This window comes from Lemur catta, chromosome 4 (assembly GCF_020740605.2).
Source record: "Lemur catta isolate mLemCat1 chromosome 4, mLemCat1.pri, whole genome shotgun sequence".
Lineage (NCBI taxonomy): Eukaryota > Metazoa > Chordata > Mammalia > Primates > Lemuridae > Lemur > Lemur catta.
In genome coordinates this window covers 32,366,771-32,384,684 of record NC_059131.1, presented here as the reverse complement: position 1 = coordinate 32,384,684, position 17,914 = coordinate 32,366,771, and the positions used below count along the sequence as shown (strand labels likewise).

At 37.3% G+C, this 17,914-nt stretch overlaps 1 protein-coding gene across 1 annotated transcript in view; it reads right to left on the bottom strand.

The window, feature by feature from the left end:
• Window positions 1–2,183: 2,183 nt before the first annotated feature.
• DYNC2LI1 (dynein cytoplasmic 2 light intermediate chain 1) overlaps window positions 2,184–17,914 on the bottom strand; it is a 35,992-nt gene continuing 20,261 nt past the window's right edge. The window contains exons 8-13 of the mRNA XM_045549497.1: window positions 17,306–17,383; window positions 14,202–14,278; window positions 13,527–13,597; window positions 9,859–9,956; window positions 9,336–9,428; window positions 2,184–2,481 (exon numbers count right to left, since the gene is read on the bottom strand). Of these exons, the coding sequence (XP_045405453.1) occupies window positions 2,419–2,481; window positions 9,336–9,428; window positions 9,859–9,956; window positions 13,527–13,597; window positions 14,202–14,278; window positions 17,306–17,383 (480 nt within the window). The 3' untranslated portion in view covers window positions 2,184–2,418. The remainder of the gene's footprint in view (window positions 2,482–9,335; window positions 9,429–9,858; window positions 9,957–13,526; window positions 13,598–14,201; window positions 14,279–17,305; window positions 17,384–17,914) is intronic.

Below are 17,914 nucleotides of genomic sequence, written 5' to 3'. Positions count from 1 at the left end.
GCCATTGCACTCTATAGCCTGAGTGACAGTGAGACCCTGTCTCAAAAAACAAAACAAACAAACAAAAAAGAAACCCATACTTATGGGCACATGTCCACGTGAGGGGGCTGAGTTATCTGATCATATTGAGGGGATGTTGGACAGATGGATGGTGAACACCATTGATAGAGAGCACCCAAGGATTTTACTGAGGGTTAAAAAATTTAGAAACTGTAGGAATGGGCTGAACAGTGAACACAGCACCACCAGACAAACCTCTGTTTTTAAAGATTAGTTTGCTATATTTCACTTTTAGCTGCTTTTACTTATAAAATTAAAAGTAAACATTACTAGACGAAGTGTATGCACTGAGAAATGAACTCTTTAAGGTTGGAGAACAGTTATTATTTAAAGTCTATAGAGAAGAAATGCTGACACAATATTTACACTAAGGACAGGGTTACACAGCAGGAATTTGTGTTTTTAAACCGTAAAGAGAAAGAATACTGATAAAAACAAATACAAACATGTATATTACACATTTTCAGGGATGAAATGATATATATAGGTTATTAAAAATGGGTTCTGAACTACATGATTGATTATCTTTCTGATTGATCTTCAAGTAATTCAGGTACAAGTCTGAAATGAAACCATCTCAATATTACCATGGTAACTTTGAACAAGAATATGGCAGCGAGCACATGAACTTGTTCAGTTACTGTGACCTAACTTGTAAAGAATGATAAATTATAGCATTTGAAATGTCTCACATTATAGTAGGAAAGATCATTTCATTAAGGAAACCACAGTAAAATTCTATTTCTTAGAACAGTATTTAAGGATCTGGAGACACTGGTAAATTACCAGAATAGTATTGTCAATTTTTATAAAAGGTCTTTGACACTGATGATTATAGTATAATAGTTACATAATGCCTTACAGATTATATATGTCACATCAGTTATAGACAATTCTAGAGATGATAATCTATTAAAGTAGTTCAAAGAGAGTCCCACAGGAACCTCTTTTGAAATCACTGATCTCAACTTACTAAAGATATGGGTGTACAACATAAGTGGAAACATTTCCTACTATTCATATGCAGATGAATTTCATTCTAGCTCAGAAACATTTGGAAAATTGACATTGCACGTGACTTCAAGCTATTAAATGTTAGTGATAGCATTTTAGAAAAACACAGTGGCTTTCAACATGTGACAGTGTATGTCTCAAGTCAAAAATGGACAGTGATGTGTAAGAAAATCAAATTATATAATAAAAAATCCCTATTACTATTGTGGAATAGGCTGTTTCTTCCCACAAAGTCAGTGATGTTTCTGAGATCATAAAGTTCACTGTAAATCTAAAAGGATTTCTTTTTCTACAGCACTTAGGCAGGTAACCTGTCTGTTCTTAAGACTGAAGTTCCTTGGAAACATGCTGAAAATTCTGTTCTCAAGAGTGTTAGAACCACTTGCACTGCAAATAATTTATGAAGTCCTATTTTGTTGCAATAATCAGATAGCTTGCTATCCACTTAGATACTCATCAGCTTTGGTTTTCTTGCAGTTAGTAAATGTGCTTATTTGAAGCTGGGTTTCTGGCATATTAGAGGCAAGATACTTTATATGTGGTAATGAGAGAATATAGAATAAATGACAGCAATTACACTTACTCAAAATTGAACCTAGCTAGCAGGTACACAAATCTGCCAGACAGGGAAGGCTTCTTTAAGGTAACCCCACCTTGGAAATGATCCTGGAATCCTGGTTGTCCCCTATTCATGAAGTTGTGGCCTGCTTATTGTTAAAATATCTCCTGAAATTTGCCTGTTCTTCAAAAAGTAACATTTAAAATAAATGTGTCAGTCTCGGGGGAGGGGGCTGCTGATTAAAAATGCCCCATTCCAGACTAATTCAGAATCTCTGGGTGTGGGGACCCAAGAAAGTGAATTTTAAATAAGTACTTGAGGTGCTTCTTCTGCCTCACTCTTAGAGTAAAATCCTGATATCTGTAAACCCAATTCCAATTCCCTACCAGCTATAGCTGAGAACCCCTTATAAAAGGACTGCATCCAACATGGATGCTTAATCTTATATTTAAAACCGTTACCAAATACTCTTGCTTTCATATTTCTAAAAACATGCCAAGCATGTTTTTACATGTTGAACTTAGTATACACTACTTAAACATGTTAGAAGTAGGTAGTAGAAGATTCTTTTATTTTTAAAAAATATTACATGTGGTTACACAATTTTTCTTCCCATTAAAAGATTTCAAAATACCCAGGGAGTTGCACTAGTACGAAAAATTCAGCTTTTAACAAATTACACATTTTAACTTTCTTCACATATTGCCACATATTGCCATAGTTAATAAAATAATCTTACTTGTATTTGGGAAAGAAGAAATAAATACACAATAGTTGAATTAGGTTCAAGAATCAAGCTCAATTTGTTTCCAAGACTTGGAAGAACTTCTTTTGTATTGTTCCAGTTCCTAAAACAAAAATACATATGACTTTAAGAAAAATCAACTTTAAAAATTCAAGTAGGCACCTTAAAACTGCCTTAGCATTTTTTAGATATAATAAGGTATCTTTTATTCTTTTTTTTTTTTTTTTTTGAGACAGAGTCTCACTTTGTTGCCCGGGCTAGAGTGAGTGCCGTGGCATCAGCCTAGCTCACAGCAACCTCAGACTCCTGGGCTTAAGCGATCCTACTGCCTCAGCCTTCCGAGTAGCTGGGACTACAGGCATGAGCCACCATGCCCGGCTAATTTTTTTGTATATATATTTTTTAGTTGGCCAGATAATTTCTTTCTATTTTTAGTAGAGACGGGGTCTCACTCTTGCTCAGGCTGGTCTCGAACTCCTGACCTCGAGCGATCCACCCGCCTCGGCCTCCCAGAGCTAGGATTACAGGCGTGAGCCACCGCGCCCGGCCGGTATCTTTTATTCTTGACAATTGGCCAGGTGCAGTGGCTCACACCTGTAATCCTAGCACTCTGGGAGGCCGAGGTGGGAGGATAGCTCAAGGTCAGGAGTTTGAGACCAGCCTGAGCAAGAGCAAGACCCCATCTCTACTAAAAAATAGAAAGAAATTAGCTGGACAACTAAAAATATATAGACAAAATTAGCTGGGTGTGGTGGCACATGCCTGTAGTCCCAGCTACTCGGGAAGCTGAGGCAGAAGGATTGCTTAAGCCCAGGAGTTTGAGGTTGCTGTGAGCTAGGCTGACGCCACGGAACTCTAGCCCAGGCAACAGAGTGAGACCGTGTCTCCAAAAAAAGATTCTTGACAATTATTTTTCAGAAGATTATATTTAGGATTGATTTTCTAGAAACAGAAAGTCTTCAGAGTTTCTGTATAGTCTCAGTGGTACTTAGAGATGAATTTATTAGCGTTTCAGATGAAATTATATACTATATATAATAGTAGATACAAACTGTCTTCAACTAATAAAATAGACCATTTGTCATACTTTAGGTATTTAAAAGTGACCTTGTTCTCCTCTTCTCTCTCCTCTCTTTCCTTTTCTCTGAGATGGAGTCTCACTCTGTCTCCCAGGCTGGAGTGCAATGGCACATTCATAGCTCACAGCAGCCTTGAACTCTTAAGGTTGAATGATCCTCCTGCCTCAGCTTCCCAAGTAGCTAGGACTATAGGTGTGTGCCACCATGCCTGACTAATTAAAAAAAATTTTTTTTAGAGACAAGGTCTCAAACTCCTGGCCTTAAGCAATCCTACTGCCTCAGCCTCCTGAGGTGCTGGGATTACAGGCATGGGCCACTGTGCCCAGCCAGTGATCTTATTTTTAATTGTTTACTATTAAGCTCTTGTCAAAAACTTGAAGTTAGAAAAATATTTAAAATGTATACATCCTTTGATCTAGTGTTTCTACTTTTAGAAATTTATCAGAGAGATGAATTTCTATTATAATAATAGAGAAGTGCACAAGGATATAAATAGAAGGATATTCATTGCACTGTGTATCTCAGCACACAATTGGAAACAACTCAGCTATCTTCTGGTAAGGACTGATTAAATAATCAGTGTTCACTCACATGTGGCTTCCCAGGCAGCCAGCAAAAAGAGTGATGGTTATATGTGCCACATGAAAAAAGCACATAGGTAGGGATAGGGCAGGATACTTCCATTTTCTATTTTATATACTTCTATATCTTTTGAATTTTTTTCACAGTGAGTATATGTTAACTTTAAAATTCATAAAATAAATTTTAGTGGCAGTGGAAATCCTTCATGAGACAATTGACATGTAAGAGATTATCTAAAGGGATTGTCTACTGGCCTCCTACATGTTATTCAGTTTAACCATACACAGGTTATTATTTTGAAGAGGCAAAAAAAAAACAAAAAAACAAAACTGCAAGATAAGACAATCACTACCCTTTGCCTAACATAATTGAAGTTCACGGTTGCTATGAAAAGAAAATCCATTCTCATTTTCAGAAAAATTACAGATTGTCTCTTTCATACCTATATTCAAAGTTATTGAAATTTAAATGTTATAAGTTTCAAAACTATACAGACTTTGGAAGAATTTTTATAGTAATAACCCTAAAGTAGTCTATACAGCTTGGTTTATTTTTCTAACGAAGTTAATTCAGTTCACTGGTTGCTATCATTTATGGTTTCAAAGATTAACTCATAAAGAATAAACAAATAGGTTATTACAAATTTCATCTTTAACTGGAAGCGCTGAATTATTTTTACCAATGATAAAGGTGAGGACATTGTTTTGAGATTCTTTTCCAGTAGTAGTTCCTTTCTACAGATGAAAAACTGACAGAAAAATGGGGCTGGTCACACAGCCCATGCCAGAGGGAGAATAAGGAGTAACTGGTATGCTACAGAACTCACCAAGGCCACTAGATCTTCAATATTGCTATGACATGAACTCCATATAATATGATAATGTTTTAAAGGGTTAGCAAGTAAGAAGGTTTTCTTTATGTGATAATTCTTTGTGGCTGCTTTCCTGAACCATTGTAAGAGTGAAGACAAAACCAAGGTTTCCACCCTGACTCCTAAAAACCTCTAAAGTTTTCAAATATTAATGGGCCAGTCTTATAATGCTTAAAACAGCGTCTTCAATAAAAGATAAGAACATTTTTCTCTAAACATGTGAGTCTATGTGTTTAATTAAATTATAGGCCTAGGGATTATAAAAAAGTTGATTTTTAAAATCAGAAATTCAAAATAGCTATCTGTGGTTGGCCAAGAAAATCTTAAAAATAATTGTTTACTGAAATCTTTTCCTTTTTTTTTTTTTTGGCTTTCTTTAACAAAAATATAGAAAAGAGATAGAAGGGCTCAGCAAGTGCTTTCTATACTCACATTATGCTCTTACAATCAGCAATGTTTTAAAACTAGAGAGCTTTTAAAAAAAAAAAAGTAGAAAATACTGCTGAAATATTTTTTTGTGCCAATGGGAAGTTTGGCAAAAGACAGAACTTTGGATAATTAGAGAAAAAAAAAGAGCTAATTAGGAAAGACCCTTAGTCTGCTGTGAAAAGGGTCTTCCTACCAATCTGCTGACCTGTGAGGACTGGTTTCACAGATGATGAGAATCTCCATGCATCTATGGGGACTGAGAGCAAAAGGGATTCTGGCAGCCATTTTACTACAAAAACTTACAATAAGATATTATGGAAAATTGTGGTGAGGTGTATCCCACACATAGGCAGGATTATTTAATATAAGTGTGGCTCAAAAGCAGCTCTTCTGGGACATCTTTCTTGCCTAAAGAGTCAATGAGACTGGGGCTTTTTTGAAGCCTGGAGTGTTGGAGGAGTGGAATGGAACTCATGAGTTTGCCTCTCCATCCTAAAAGGGACTGCTCTGATTTCACTGACAAGGCTTAAAGGCCCCGAAGCTCTTTTCTATTTCTGATAATTATTTAGGTCACTAATAATGGGACTTGGGAATGGGGAGGGAGTAGAAAAGAGGCTCACATCTGGTCTCCTGCAGGCTCAGGGCCAGCCATACGTAACTGTATTGTATTTTAATGAAACAAGATGTCCTCTCTCCTCCCAAGAAGTATAAGAATCAGAAGTAACTCTTTGGGTTAAACGTATGCAGGCATATAGCATGCAGTCTAGACTTTTTAAAACATTTACAACTTGTTGTTTTTGTTTTTTGAGACAGAGTTTCACTCTCTTGCCTGGGCTAGAGTGCCATGGCATCAGCCTAGCTCACAGCAACCTCAAACTCCTGGGCTCAAGCGGTCCTCCTGCCTCAGCCTCCCGGGTATCTGGGACTACAGGCAGGCGACACCATGCCCGGCTAATTTTTTCTAATTTTAGTTGTTTGGCTAATTTCTTTCTATTTTTAGTAGAGATGGGGTCTCACTCTTGCTCAGGCTGGTCTCGAACTCCTGAGCTTGAGCAGTCCTCCCGCCTTGGCCTCCCCGAGTGCTAGGATTACAGGCGTGAGCCACTGCGCCTGGCCTACAGCTTGCTTTTGAGCAAGGACAAATTCTCATAAAGTTATGGAAAACCCTGAAGGAGACCCTTAAAATTTAGAAGTAGCTAAATCATTCTTTTCTTCTAAATGAATATTATTTTTGTTCCAAATATTAAATCAGATCAAATCTAAAGATTATAATGCTATTTTCACTAAAAAGTGTTATGTAGCAATAATCATACTAAGAGATCAAAAAGACAAATGTGAAGAAAGTCCTGCAGACAACTGGCTAGATTTTCCTCTAATGCAGATGAATTCTTCTATAGGCTGCATCAATAAAACTGGCAGTGACTATTTTGTCTGTATAAAAATGAAAATGTATTTTAAAATGTTGAGAGAGAATTCAATAGGAATCTTCCAAAATTAATCTATAGAGAATTCTCTCATACTTAAGTTAGACTCTGTATATATCAGCACTCAACTGGAAAAAAGCTTAAGGTTCCAAAACTACTTTGAGAAAGCATGAAGTAATATTCAAATTTAAAATTTTGGATAGTAGAATGTCAAAGTTTGGATTCAGATATCAATTAAGTAACTGAGCAACGCTGGTAATCATTAGGGTATCTTTAAAGCAAAAGCATAAAAATTATGTTAAGGTACTATGTGTGCAACCTGAAACCAGTGAAATTCATCTACTAAAACAACACAAATGAAACTGGTTTAGAGGCAAAATTAGGATATTATAACTTTCCAGGTAAGTTAAAAAAATCTCTCAGCCAAGAAGTTGTAGCAACTGGTGAACTGGTAGCAGTGAGGTACAAAAGTTTAGTGAAGAATGATATGGATACCTTGGGGTTACCTTCCATTTTCACACAAAATTCCTACGGTTTTAAGTCAGTTAGGGGAAAAAGATTTGAATGTGAAAACTCAAGATGCTCAGAAATACTCTAGTCCTTTAATAATACCTGTGTATGTGAACTTAATAAAGTGATTACTATGCAATATAAACAGATACAGTTATCTACAATGGCAGTTAATCGTTGACTGCTAGATAAATAATAATCCAGGGATGACTTCCAACTAATCTCTACAGCCAAGCTGCATACATAATAAAGGTTACATGAGGTCATTTTACTGTTTCTACAACACGCCTCTCTCTTTGCTTATAGCTACAAACAAAACCCTCTAAATATTCATGGCGTATTTTTGAAAAGTTTTCTGGACTATGTTTAAATAAAATATTTTGTTTACTTATTTGAGGGCCCCTGAAGGTGAAGGGCTAGTGCTGAGAAAAATACCCCAGTCACTGCTCTCAATGAATAGCTGTCTTCAGGTTACCCTTGTGCCGGAGGGTTACAATGTGCCTGCCCAGGTTACACTGCTCTATGAATCTTGCCTAAGAGGTTGTCAGTAATATCAGGTTACTCATATAAGGACAGGTTCTGTACAATGTCTTATTTTATCAAACTGAAGAAAATCTATGGTTTTTCTTTTTTAGAAAAATCCAAGTATTTGGGTCATGCTGAATTTACCAGCTCTTGCATTCTTACGTCAGACTTGTATATTCACACGGGACTATCTAGGCAGATATAGAATGGTAGTTTCCGCTTTTAAGCATTTTCCTGAGAGATCCTGGGTTCTGTCGGAATGTCTGTGTGCTTTCAGACTGAAGTGACTCTTAGCTGGACAAGATAATTTTTCTGGTACAAGAAAAATATAGGTTTTTTAATGTCCTAATCAAAAACAAAACTTTTCAGATAACCCCATAAACCAAAGAATTTTAGGACTAAGTGGCTCCTCAGCAGTGAGGTAAGAGATCACCACCTATGCTTAACTGCGGGGAGTTAGTTACGCTCCCAGCAAAGAATCGGGTCACTCAGGCAGGGGTCGTTGCAAAGGATGAAAAAATAATAGAAAATAGAAATAAAACAATACACAGAGGCAAAAATATAGTTTATAAAGAACAGATTTATGAACATAGAAAAAGCGAGGGTGCCCGGGGGACCCCAAAATATCTCAGTGAATTTTGAAGCCAAGACTGAAGTTTCACATCAGTATTTACAGGTACAGTGATCGGTTGCCAGGGGTAATAGATTTACATAATAACAGGTAGTTCGTTTTAGGTTCAAAGTCTCCCAAAAGGCTTCTATAGATCCCTTAATTAACTCTATCTATGTGAACAAATGGTTACAAAATCTTTCTAAGACAAACTTTTAAGTTCTCAGATAAAACTATCACTTTAGCAGAAAAGTTAAACAGAGACATAGGGGCTCCATATTTTATCTAGTTATTGTGTATTGAGACAGGTAGTCGGAAGTCAAGCAAGAGCTGTCTCTTGGGCTAATTGCTTTTAGCCATAGGTGTCTGTCTTGGGCGGCACGTCTTTTTGATCAGCTCACTGTCTGGTGGCTCCATGCCAACCTGCTTTGTCATTCAAAGCAGGCGAGAACCACAGGCTTGAATCTGCAGCGTCACCTTGGAATGCAGCTGCTACTGACCATTGAGACGCCCTCCTGAGGCGATGCAGCTTTTGATATGTGAACTAACACGTTCACATATTCCTTCAGGGTAAAGCCTGGCAAAACTCCTGAAATCATTTCTGTCTCTAATATTATAGGGAGCATTTCCATAAATCAGTATTTCTTAGTTGCAACACTTAACATATAGTAAACTGGAAAATCGAAAGAGGATATGTGAACATTAAGTCATCTCTGGGTGGTGGAATGACAGGTGATTTTTAAATTTCCTCTTTATGCATATTAGAATTTTATTTTTTTTTATAGTGCAGATGTACTTTTAAAATAATTTTAAAAGTAAAAAAGAAAACACTAAGTAAATACATTGAGAAAAATGCAAGGAATTCCCAAGGCATTTCAGATTTTGTGATAAAACTTGGATAAGATAAGTAAATGTTTAAGATAATACCTGATCCTTCTGAATTCTCATCTCATCAACTTCGCTTTCAGCATACTGAGGATCTCGTGCGGGGTCCTTGATATCTTTTAGTGTGTTGATACTCTGAAATTACAATTCTCCAAATCATTTCCTGCCCATGACCCAAAACCTTCAATGGCTACCATCTACCTAACAAATCAAGCTCCCATTCCTCAGCCTGGGACTAAGAGCTCTCTACCATCTTTCAAGCTTTTATAACCACCACTGAGGGCCATTTCAAATTCTACCAGGTACTCTTGCTTCCTTCCCCTTTCATATGTTTCTCCCTTCACTAAGCAGCCAGAGAGCTCTGTTTGAAAGTGAAGCAGGAATCCTGTCTTACTCATTTAACCCCCACAGTACCTTATTTACAATAGATTTTTAGCAAATGTTTAATTGATTTTTGAGCATGAGAGATAAAAACAAAGTTATCATAATAGGCCCTTTGGAACATTTCCCGTAATTGTTGAGTGGTGCTAAAAATTCTTGCTTTAAAAGAATTAGAGATATATACCTTTGGTGGAAAGAGCTTTTCATACACTTTTTTCCACAACTCCATTGGTGAGCGGGCATGTAGCTTTCCAATGTCATTATCAGGAACAGGAGGAGATCCTAAAATGGGAAGTTTTACTTCAAATGACTGCATTGATTAAAACATTACAAACTCTAAGAATAAAATAAATGACACTTATAAAAGTATAAATCTTAGATCACTCATTTTTCCTTTCCCTAATGTAGTCACCATTAATATTTACCCCTACCCAGCATAGCAAGGCCACTGGAACAGATTCTAGTACTGGAAGAAGGGGAGGCAAAGAGTAATGGACAAACTGTAATACTTATTCTCTACACCCTACATCTATACCTATCCTATTAACCAGTATTTCCAGTTCTTGGTATTTACCTCAGACATACCTGCATATAGGTACTGTATGAAGGATTTCACACTGTAGCATCATTTGTATTAGTAAAAAATTGACCACAATCAAAGTATCCATCAATGTGGATAGTGCACTACGGTACTATGCATAGCCATGCTTTGTTAACACTATCCAACAGTTAAAATAACAAATAGACCTATATATAGCATTAATATGAAAAAAGCACTAAGGCATATTGAATAAAAATGGCAAATTTCAAAAATGGTAGATACAGACTGATACAATTATGTTAAAGAAAATAATTTTTTCTAAACCACATGCACACTTATGTAAATGCATAAGGAATTATCTGGGAAGATACATATTAAACTCATTCCTTATATGTACTCTTTTAACTTTTTACGAGGAAAATGTCTTTATTGCTTATATAATTTAAATTAACTTGAAAAATTTTAAAATTTGCTGCCACTTCCTGACCATTTTCAATCTATTATATAACCTGAGATTTTCCATTCTTTCTATTTCCAATATCTATATTGTTCACGAAAACCATTTCACTGTTGATCTCCCAGGACCTCCTTACCACTTTGGTGGAAAAGACATTATGCAGCTTTGCCAAGTTTCGTTTCTACTCCTGTGTGTGGGTGTATGTATGTGTGTGTATTAAGTTCTATACAATTTTATCACCTGCATAGGTTCATGTGGCTACCACCACAGTCAAGACACTGACTTAGTTCCATTACCACATTACCATAAGGATCCTTGTGTTGCCCTTTTATAGACACACCCACTTCCTTCCCAACCCTTTACCTGGCCTCCCCACCCATAGCCTTGTCCCTACCCTCTCAACCACTTATCTGCCCTCCATTTCTAAAATTTTTTCATTTCTAAAATTTTGTATAAATAGAATTATTTTGTTATAACCTTTTCTGATTGGCTTTTTTTTATTCAGCATGATTCCCTGGAGATTCATCCAAGTTCTGTGTATCAATAGTTTGTTTCTTTTTATTGCTCATTAGTATTCCTCCATGGTACAGATGTACCATAGTTTGTTTAGCCATTCACTTGGTGAAGAACCTCTAAGTTGTTTCCAGATTTTTTTCTCGTGTTTTTTGTGTTCAGACAGGATCCTGCTCTGTTGCCCTAGGCTGGAGTGCAGTGGCATGATTATAACTCACTGTAGTCTTGAACTCCTGGGCTCAAATGATCCTTCTGCCTCAGCCTCCTGAGTAGCTGGGACTACAGGTGTGCACCATCATGCCTGGCTACCTTTTTTCATTTTTTTTTGTAGAGACAGGGTCTTGTTATGTTTCCCAGTTTGGTCTTGAACTCTTGGCCTAAGCGATCCTCCCGCCTCAGCCTCCCAAAGTGCTAGGATTATAGGCATGAGCCATTGCACCTGACTGTTTCCAGTTTTTGACTATTACCAATAAAGCTGCCATGAACATTTGTGTACAGATATTTGTGTGAATGTAAGTTTTCATTTTTCTGGAATATATTTCCAATAGCACAATTTCTAGGTCATACGGTAGTTACATGTTTAGTTTGATAAGAAACCATCAAACTGTTTTCTAGAGTGGCTGTACCATTTTACATTCCCACCAGCAATGTACAAGTTGTCTAGTTTCTCTGCCTCCTAGCCAGTATTTGGCAGTGTCACTATTTTTTATTTTAGCTATTCTGATAAGTATGTAGTGATATCTCATTGTGGTTTCAATTTGTATTTCCTAATGACTAATGATACTAAACACTTTTTCATGTGTTCTGTTGCCATTTTTATGTCCTCTTCGGTGAAATGTCTGCTTATGTCTTTTGACCATTTTCTAAGAGGACTGTTTGTTGTTGTTTTTAAACTGTTGAGTTCTTTATATATTCTAAATACTAGTCCTTTTTCAGATATGCAGCTTGAAAATATTTTCTCCCAAACTATAGTATGTCTTTTCGTCCTCTTCATATGGACTTTCACAGAGCAAAAGTTTTTAATTTTGATGAGGCCTAAACTCCACGACTTCTTTTTTTTTTTTTTTTTTTGAGACAGAATCTTGCTCTCTTGCCGGGTTAGAGTGAGTGCCGTGGCGTCAGCCTAGCTCACAGCAACCTCAAACTCCTGGGCTTAAGTAATCCTACTGCCTCAGCCTCCCGAGTAGCTGGGATTACAGGCATGCGCCACCATGCCCGGCTAATTTTTTGTATATATATTTTTAGTTGTCCAGATAATTTTTTTATTTCTATTTTTAGTAGAGACGGGGTCTCGCTCAGGCTGGTCTCAAACTCCTGACCTCGAGCGATCCACCCGCCTCGGCCTCCCAGAGTGCTAGGATTATAGGCGTGAGCCACCGCGCCTGGCCTCCCCAACTTCTTAAATTCAGTAATTATCAACTCTCTTCTGACCTGCAACTGTTCACATAGGCAAAAATATTCCATCAGCATTAGCTATCAGTAAACACAGTGATTCTCACTACTACTGAAATTAAGTTGGTGCTAATGATAATTATAAAAAATAGTCTCCGCGACTCATTAAGCAAAACCACCTCTATTCCTTTCATTTCAGTTCAATCTATAATCTCATTACAAAGATGTCTGCATTTGAAATCAAGTCATCTTTAGCTTGTAAGAGTAATACAGGATGGGAAATGCAAAAGTAAACTATTGCTCATTAGGGTGTTAAAACCAAACCATGCCATCCCCAGAGTATAGAGAATTGCTAGACCCACAGATCTTCATAATGCAAAAAGCTTCTGTGGGAAGATAAGGTGCTTTCTATATAAACTCTTAAAGTTCCTTCTGATTCAGAAGCCTGTGGAGTCTATGAGTCTAGGGAATACATTCCATTAGTCATGCAAGCTATTTATGTCATGAAAAATTAAGGCATACCTAATTGGTACAACTGTGTTCTTTCTGGTTTATTCTATCACTTCAATCTTTCTTATATTTGACCCCTGCCCATAATATGGAGCTTTAAATTTCCAGACCACTCTATGCTCCTGGTTTCTTCTAAGCCCAAGCAGCTAAAATTTAAAAGTACCTAGAAATCAGTGACAGAAAGGAAATACATGCAAATATTTTTAGTGGAACAGAGATCAGAAATCAGTCTCTTATGTGGCAACATCCCTTCCATCACAAATATGTTGATGCAATGCATGCTGCACCAATACTGGGTATACAAATAAAGACCTAGGAAATAACAGCAATGATAATGAAACTAGAAATAGTGGTATGTTGGAAACAAAGTGAACATGGAGTAGGATAAAATCAATAAGTAATTAAAAAGAGACTGAACAATCTTAATAAGTTCACCAACCTATTTGACTTAAAGAATCCAATCCTGCTGTGATAAACAGTGGTTTATTCTGATCCACACATATTGATTTGCTATGTGGAGAAGAAAAAAGATTCTAAATAAGTTTAGCAGTTGAATATACTTTAAGAGTTTATAAACATGAGAGCCAAGTTTTACATCTAGCCATGGGTGACAGCACTGCCCCAAATGAATGAGTGAATATCAATTTAAGTGATTTTAAAAATTAAATATAGCATGAACAAAGGCTTTACAGGAAAAAAGTGACATACCCACATTACCTTAAATCAAAACCAAGAGAAGTGGCAAGGCTTAGAAGATAACATACTAAAATTTTCAAATCCATTTCAAATCAATATAAGAAACTAATAATAGAGGGAAAGCTAGTAAAATGCGGAAAAAGAAGTAAAAGAAATCTAGGAACAACTGTAATAGTATCATTATTCTATTCCAGTGTCAAACTAGTTATTATATATCATTTTGGTTGTAAAATTTAAGAACTACTTAAACAATATAAGAAGCAGGAGATAATATGAAATTATCACTTTGAGAACAGCCATCTGGGACAGTTTCCTGGTCAAGAAACAAATGACTGAGATGAGAACAATAATCAGATAAGACAACACTGCCGAAATAAACAAATAAATAAAAAGATATAAAAAAATATTTTAACAGTACCTTTTGTCAATGCCAAATGCCAACTGGTTGATAACTCCACGTATTTTTAGTAATAGAGCTTCTGATTTACTGGTAAACTGAAAAAAAAAAAATCAGAATAAATTACATGCTCTGTTTTCAAATCACAGAAACAGGTAACATAAATATGGCTTTGAATGGGGGGGTGGGGGGAGGGGATGGGTGTATGTCTACATGACGAGTGCATTGCGCACCCTCTGGGGAATGGTCATGCTTGAGGGTGCAGACCCGGGGAGGTGGGGGGGGAGGGGATCGAGGTATGAATACATGGCGAGTGCCAGGCGCACTGTCTGGAGAGTGGGAGCGGACGCGCTTGGGACTCTGACTCGGGGGGATGGGCAGGACAGGGACAATGTATATGACCTGAACTTATGTACCCCCATGATGAGCTGAAATAAAAAAAAAAAAAAAAATATGGCTTTGAATAAGTACGGATTGCAGAGAGAATTACTATCTACTTGCCCTGCAAATACTTCTGTTTGAGTAGACAAAACAAAACCTGAATAAAGAAATCTGGATAAATTTGTTTTAACTCATTCTTCAAACTTCATGAATGCATGATGTGGAAAGGACTTGTGTTTATGTACTAATCATTTCAGCAACTCACACAAATTGGTCATAATCATAGTCAAAGAACTCCTTAAAAATTTAGGACTCTGGGAGGCTGAGGCGGGCGGATCCTTTGAGCTAAGGAGTTCGAGACCAGCCTGAGCAAGAGCGAGACCCTGTCTCTACTGAAAAAATAGAAAGAAATTATATGGACAACTAAAAATATATAGAAAAATTAGCCGGGCATGGTGGCGCATGCCTATAGTCCCAGCTACTTGGGAGGCTGAGGCAGAAAGATTGCTTGAGCCCAGGAGTTTGAGGTTACTGAGAGCTAGGCTGACGCCACGGCACTCTAGCCCAGACAACAGAGTGAGACTCTGTCTCAAAAAAAAAAAAAAAAAAAAAAATGTACATATGTATGTATGTTTATGTGGTATGTGTAAGTGTGTGTAAACATACTCTTACTATTGTCTAAAAGAAAATTTTCCAAAATGCTGTTCGGTTGGTTAGAAAATAAGAGGTATACATCAAAAGTAACTTCTCCATCCAAGGGCGTATTGCTGCCTTCAAAGCAGTCAATGTGGCAGCTGCAGACTGGTCCAACAATAATGATACTCACTAAAATGATTTTTAAACTTCTCTTTTGAATTGCCTTTGGAGCCTGAAAAATAAACTACTGAGTATTTTCAGTGGTAGTATATAATTAGTGGATTAATATTTTTTTTCTTGTTTTTTAAGATAGGGTCTCGCTCTGTTGCCTGGGATAGAGTCCTGTGGTATCATCACAGCTCACCGCAACCTCACACTCCTGGGCTTAACCCATCCTCCTGCCTCAGCCTCCCAAGTAGCTTGGGACTACAGGTGTACTTGACCACACCCACTAAGTTTTCTATTTTTTTCTTTTGAGACAGAGTCTCACTCTGTTGTTCGGGCTAGAGTGCCGTGGCATCAGCCTAGCTCATAGCAACCTCAAACTCCTGGGCTCAAGCAGTCCTTCTGCCTCAGCCTCCCGAGTAGCTGGGACTACAGGCATGCGCCACCATGCCTGGCTAATTTTTTCTATATATATTTTTAGTTGTCCAGATAATTTCTTTCTATTTTTAGTAGAGACGGGGTCTCGTTCTTGCTCAGGCTGGTCTCGAACTCCTGACCTCAAGTGATCCACCCACCTCAGCCTCCCAGAGTGCTGGGATTACAGGCGTGAGACACTGCACTCAGCCTAATTGGGTAATACTTTGTTCCAGGCCCTGTGCTAAGCATTTCACATGTATTCCATCTTTTAATTCTCACAACAATTGTATGAATAAGGTACTATTTTTCTCCATTTTACCATGGAGGACTGTAAGGCTTAAGTGAGATTAAGTGACTTGCCTTTTAAAATCACATGTCTAGTAAATAGTTGCCCTGAGATTTGAACCCAGGAAGCATGACTTCAGAATTCATGTTTTCAACATCTATAACAAACAGCACTTTTCTTATTTTTTAAATTTTTATTTATTTATTTAGAGACAGAGTCTCACTCTGTCACCCAGGCTAGAGTGCAGTCGCCTCATGATAGCTCATTGCAGCCTCATACTCCTGGGCTCAAGCAGTCCTCCTGCTCTGCCTCTGCCTCCAGAGTAGCTGGGACTATAGGCACATGCCACCACGCCTGCTTAATTATTCTATTTTTTTGTAGGGATGTATCTCTCTTTGCTCAGGCTGGTCTCAAACTCCTGGCCTCAAGCGATCCTCCCCACTGGGACTCCCAAAGTGCTAGGATTACAGATGAGAGCCACCAAGCATGGCCTAAATAGTACTTTTTAAAAGTAAAAACAATTAACAACAACATACTGTTAAAGTTTTTGTTTGTTTTTCTTTTCTTTTCTTTTTTTTTTTTGAGACAGAGTCTCACTGTCTTGCCCAGGCTAGAGTGCTGTGGCATCAGCCTAGCTCACAGCAACCTCAAACTCTTGGGCTCAAGCAATCCTTCTGCCTCAGCCTCCCGAGTAGCTGAGACTACAGGCATGTGCCACCATGCCCGGCTAATTTTTTTTTCCTATATATATTTTTGGTTGTCCATATAATTTCTATTTTTTTAGTAGAGACGGGGTCTCGCTCTTGCTCAGGCTGGTCTCGAACTCCTGAGCTCAAACGATCCACCTGCCTTGGCCTACCAGAGTGCTAGGATTACAGGTGTGAGCCACCGCACCCGGCCTGTTTGTTTTTCTTTCAAGGGGATACATTCTAATTCTTAAGGGGAAACTAAAAATAAATAAATAGATCACCAATTTATCTCTTTAAGCTTGATTGGGGTTTATGGAGATAAGCAATTTAGAACTTCTGCCCCAAAGAAAGGGTAGGCCACCTAGCAGTATATATTCTGTGGATGCATTAGCAAACGCTCTGTAAGAAGTGGTCTTTGACAATGGGAAAGGAAAGGAGGGGACCATGTGTATTAGCAAAAGCATTTATTATTCATAGCTGTGAATACAGTTGCTAATTTTTCCAAATTTGGTACTGTCCATTCAAGCACAAAGGACAGGAAATGTACAAACCATTAATGACGCTCCATAATAATGTGCAACAAATCGAAGTGTCTTGCATATTACTTTTCTCTTCTCAGAGTCAAAATCCTGTAGAAAAAAGAAAAAACAAGTAGAGAGAACTAAATGTCTGTATCATGAAAATGCAAATTATTAAATGTAGAAATAGATTATTTGTTAAACCTATCCTGAGGAGTAGGACTCCATTACCTTGATATTTGTTTCTGGAGAGTTGAACGATAGCTACAGCCTTCAAGAGCTACAGCTATCAGATTTCTGTTTGTTTAACTCAATGGAATTTAGATATAAGCACACATTTTATATTGTGGAATACCCTAAACATCCTGACAAGTAAAGACAGAGGAACTAATTTTCTATTTTCTTCAATTTAAAAGTTGGAAAATAAGTCCTATTCGTTGATGACTGGCTTGAAGATTCACTTTCTAAGTCTTGTGCCTTATCCCCATTTTAACCACAGTATTCATTTTCTTTACCTATTTTCTGTTTCAACTAAATCTTTTCTAAAATCTTTAAGATGTGTGACTCCTTACCCTATGCCTCCCAGAGTCATTTTCTTATTTCATCATTATTTTTGTATCTTCCCCATAAAAGCATAACTAT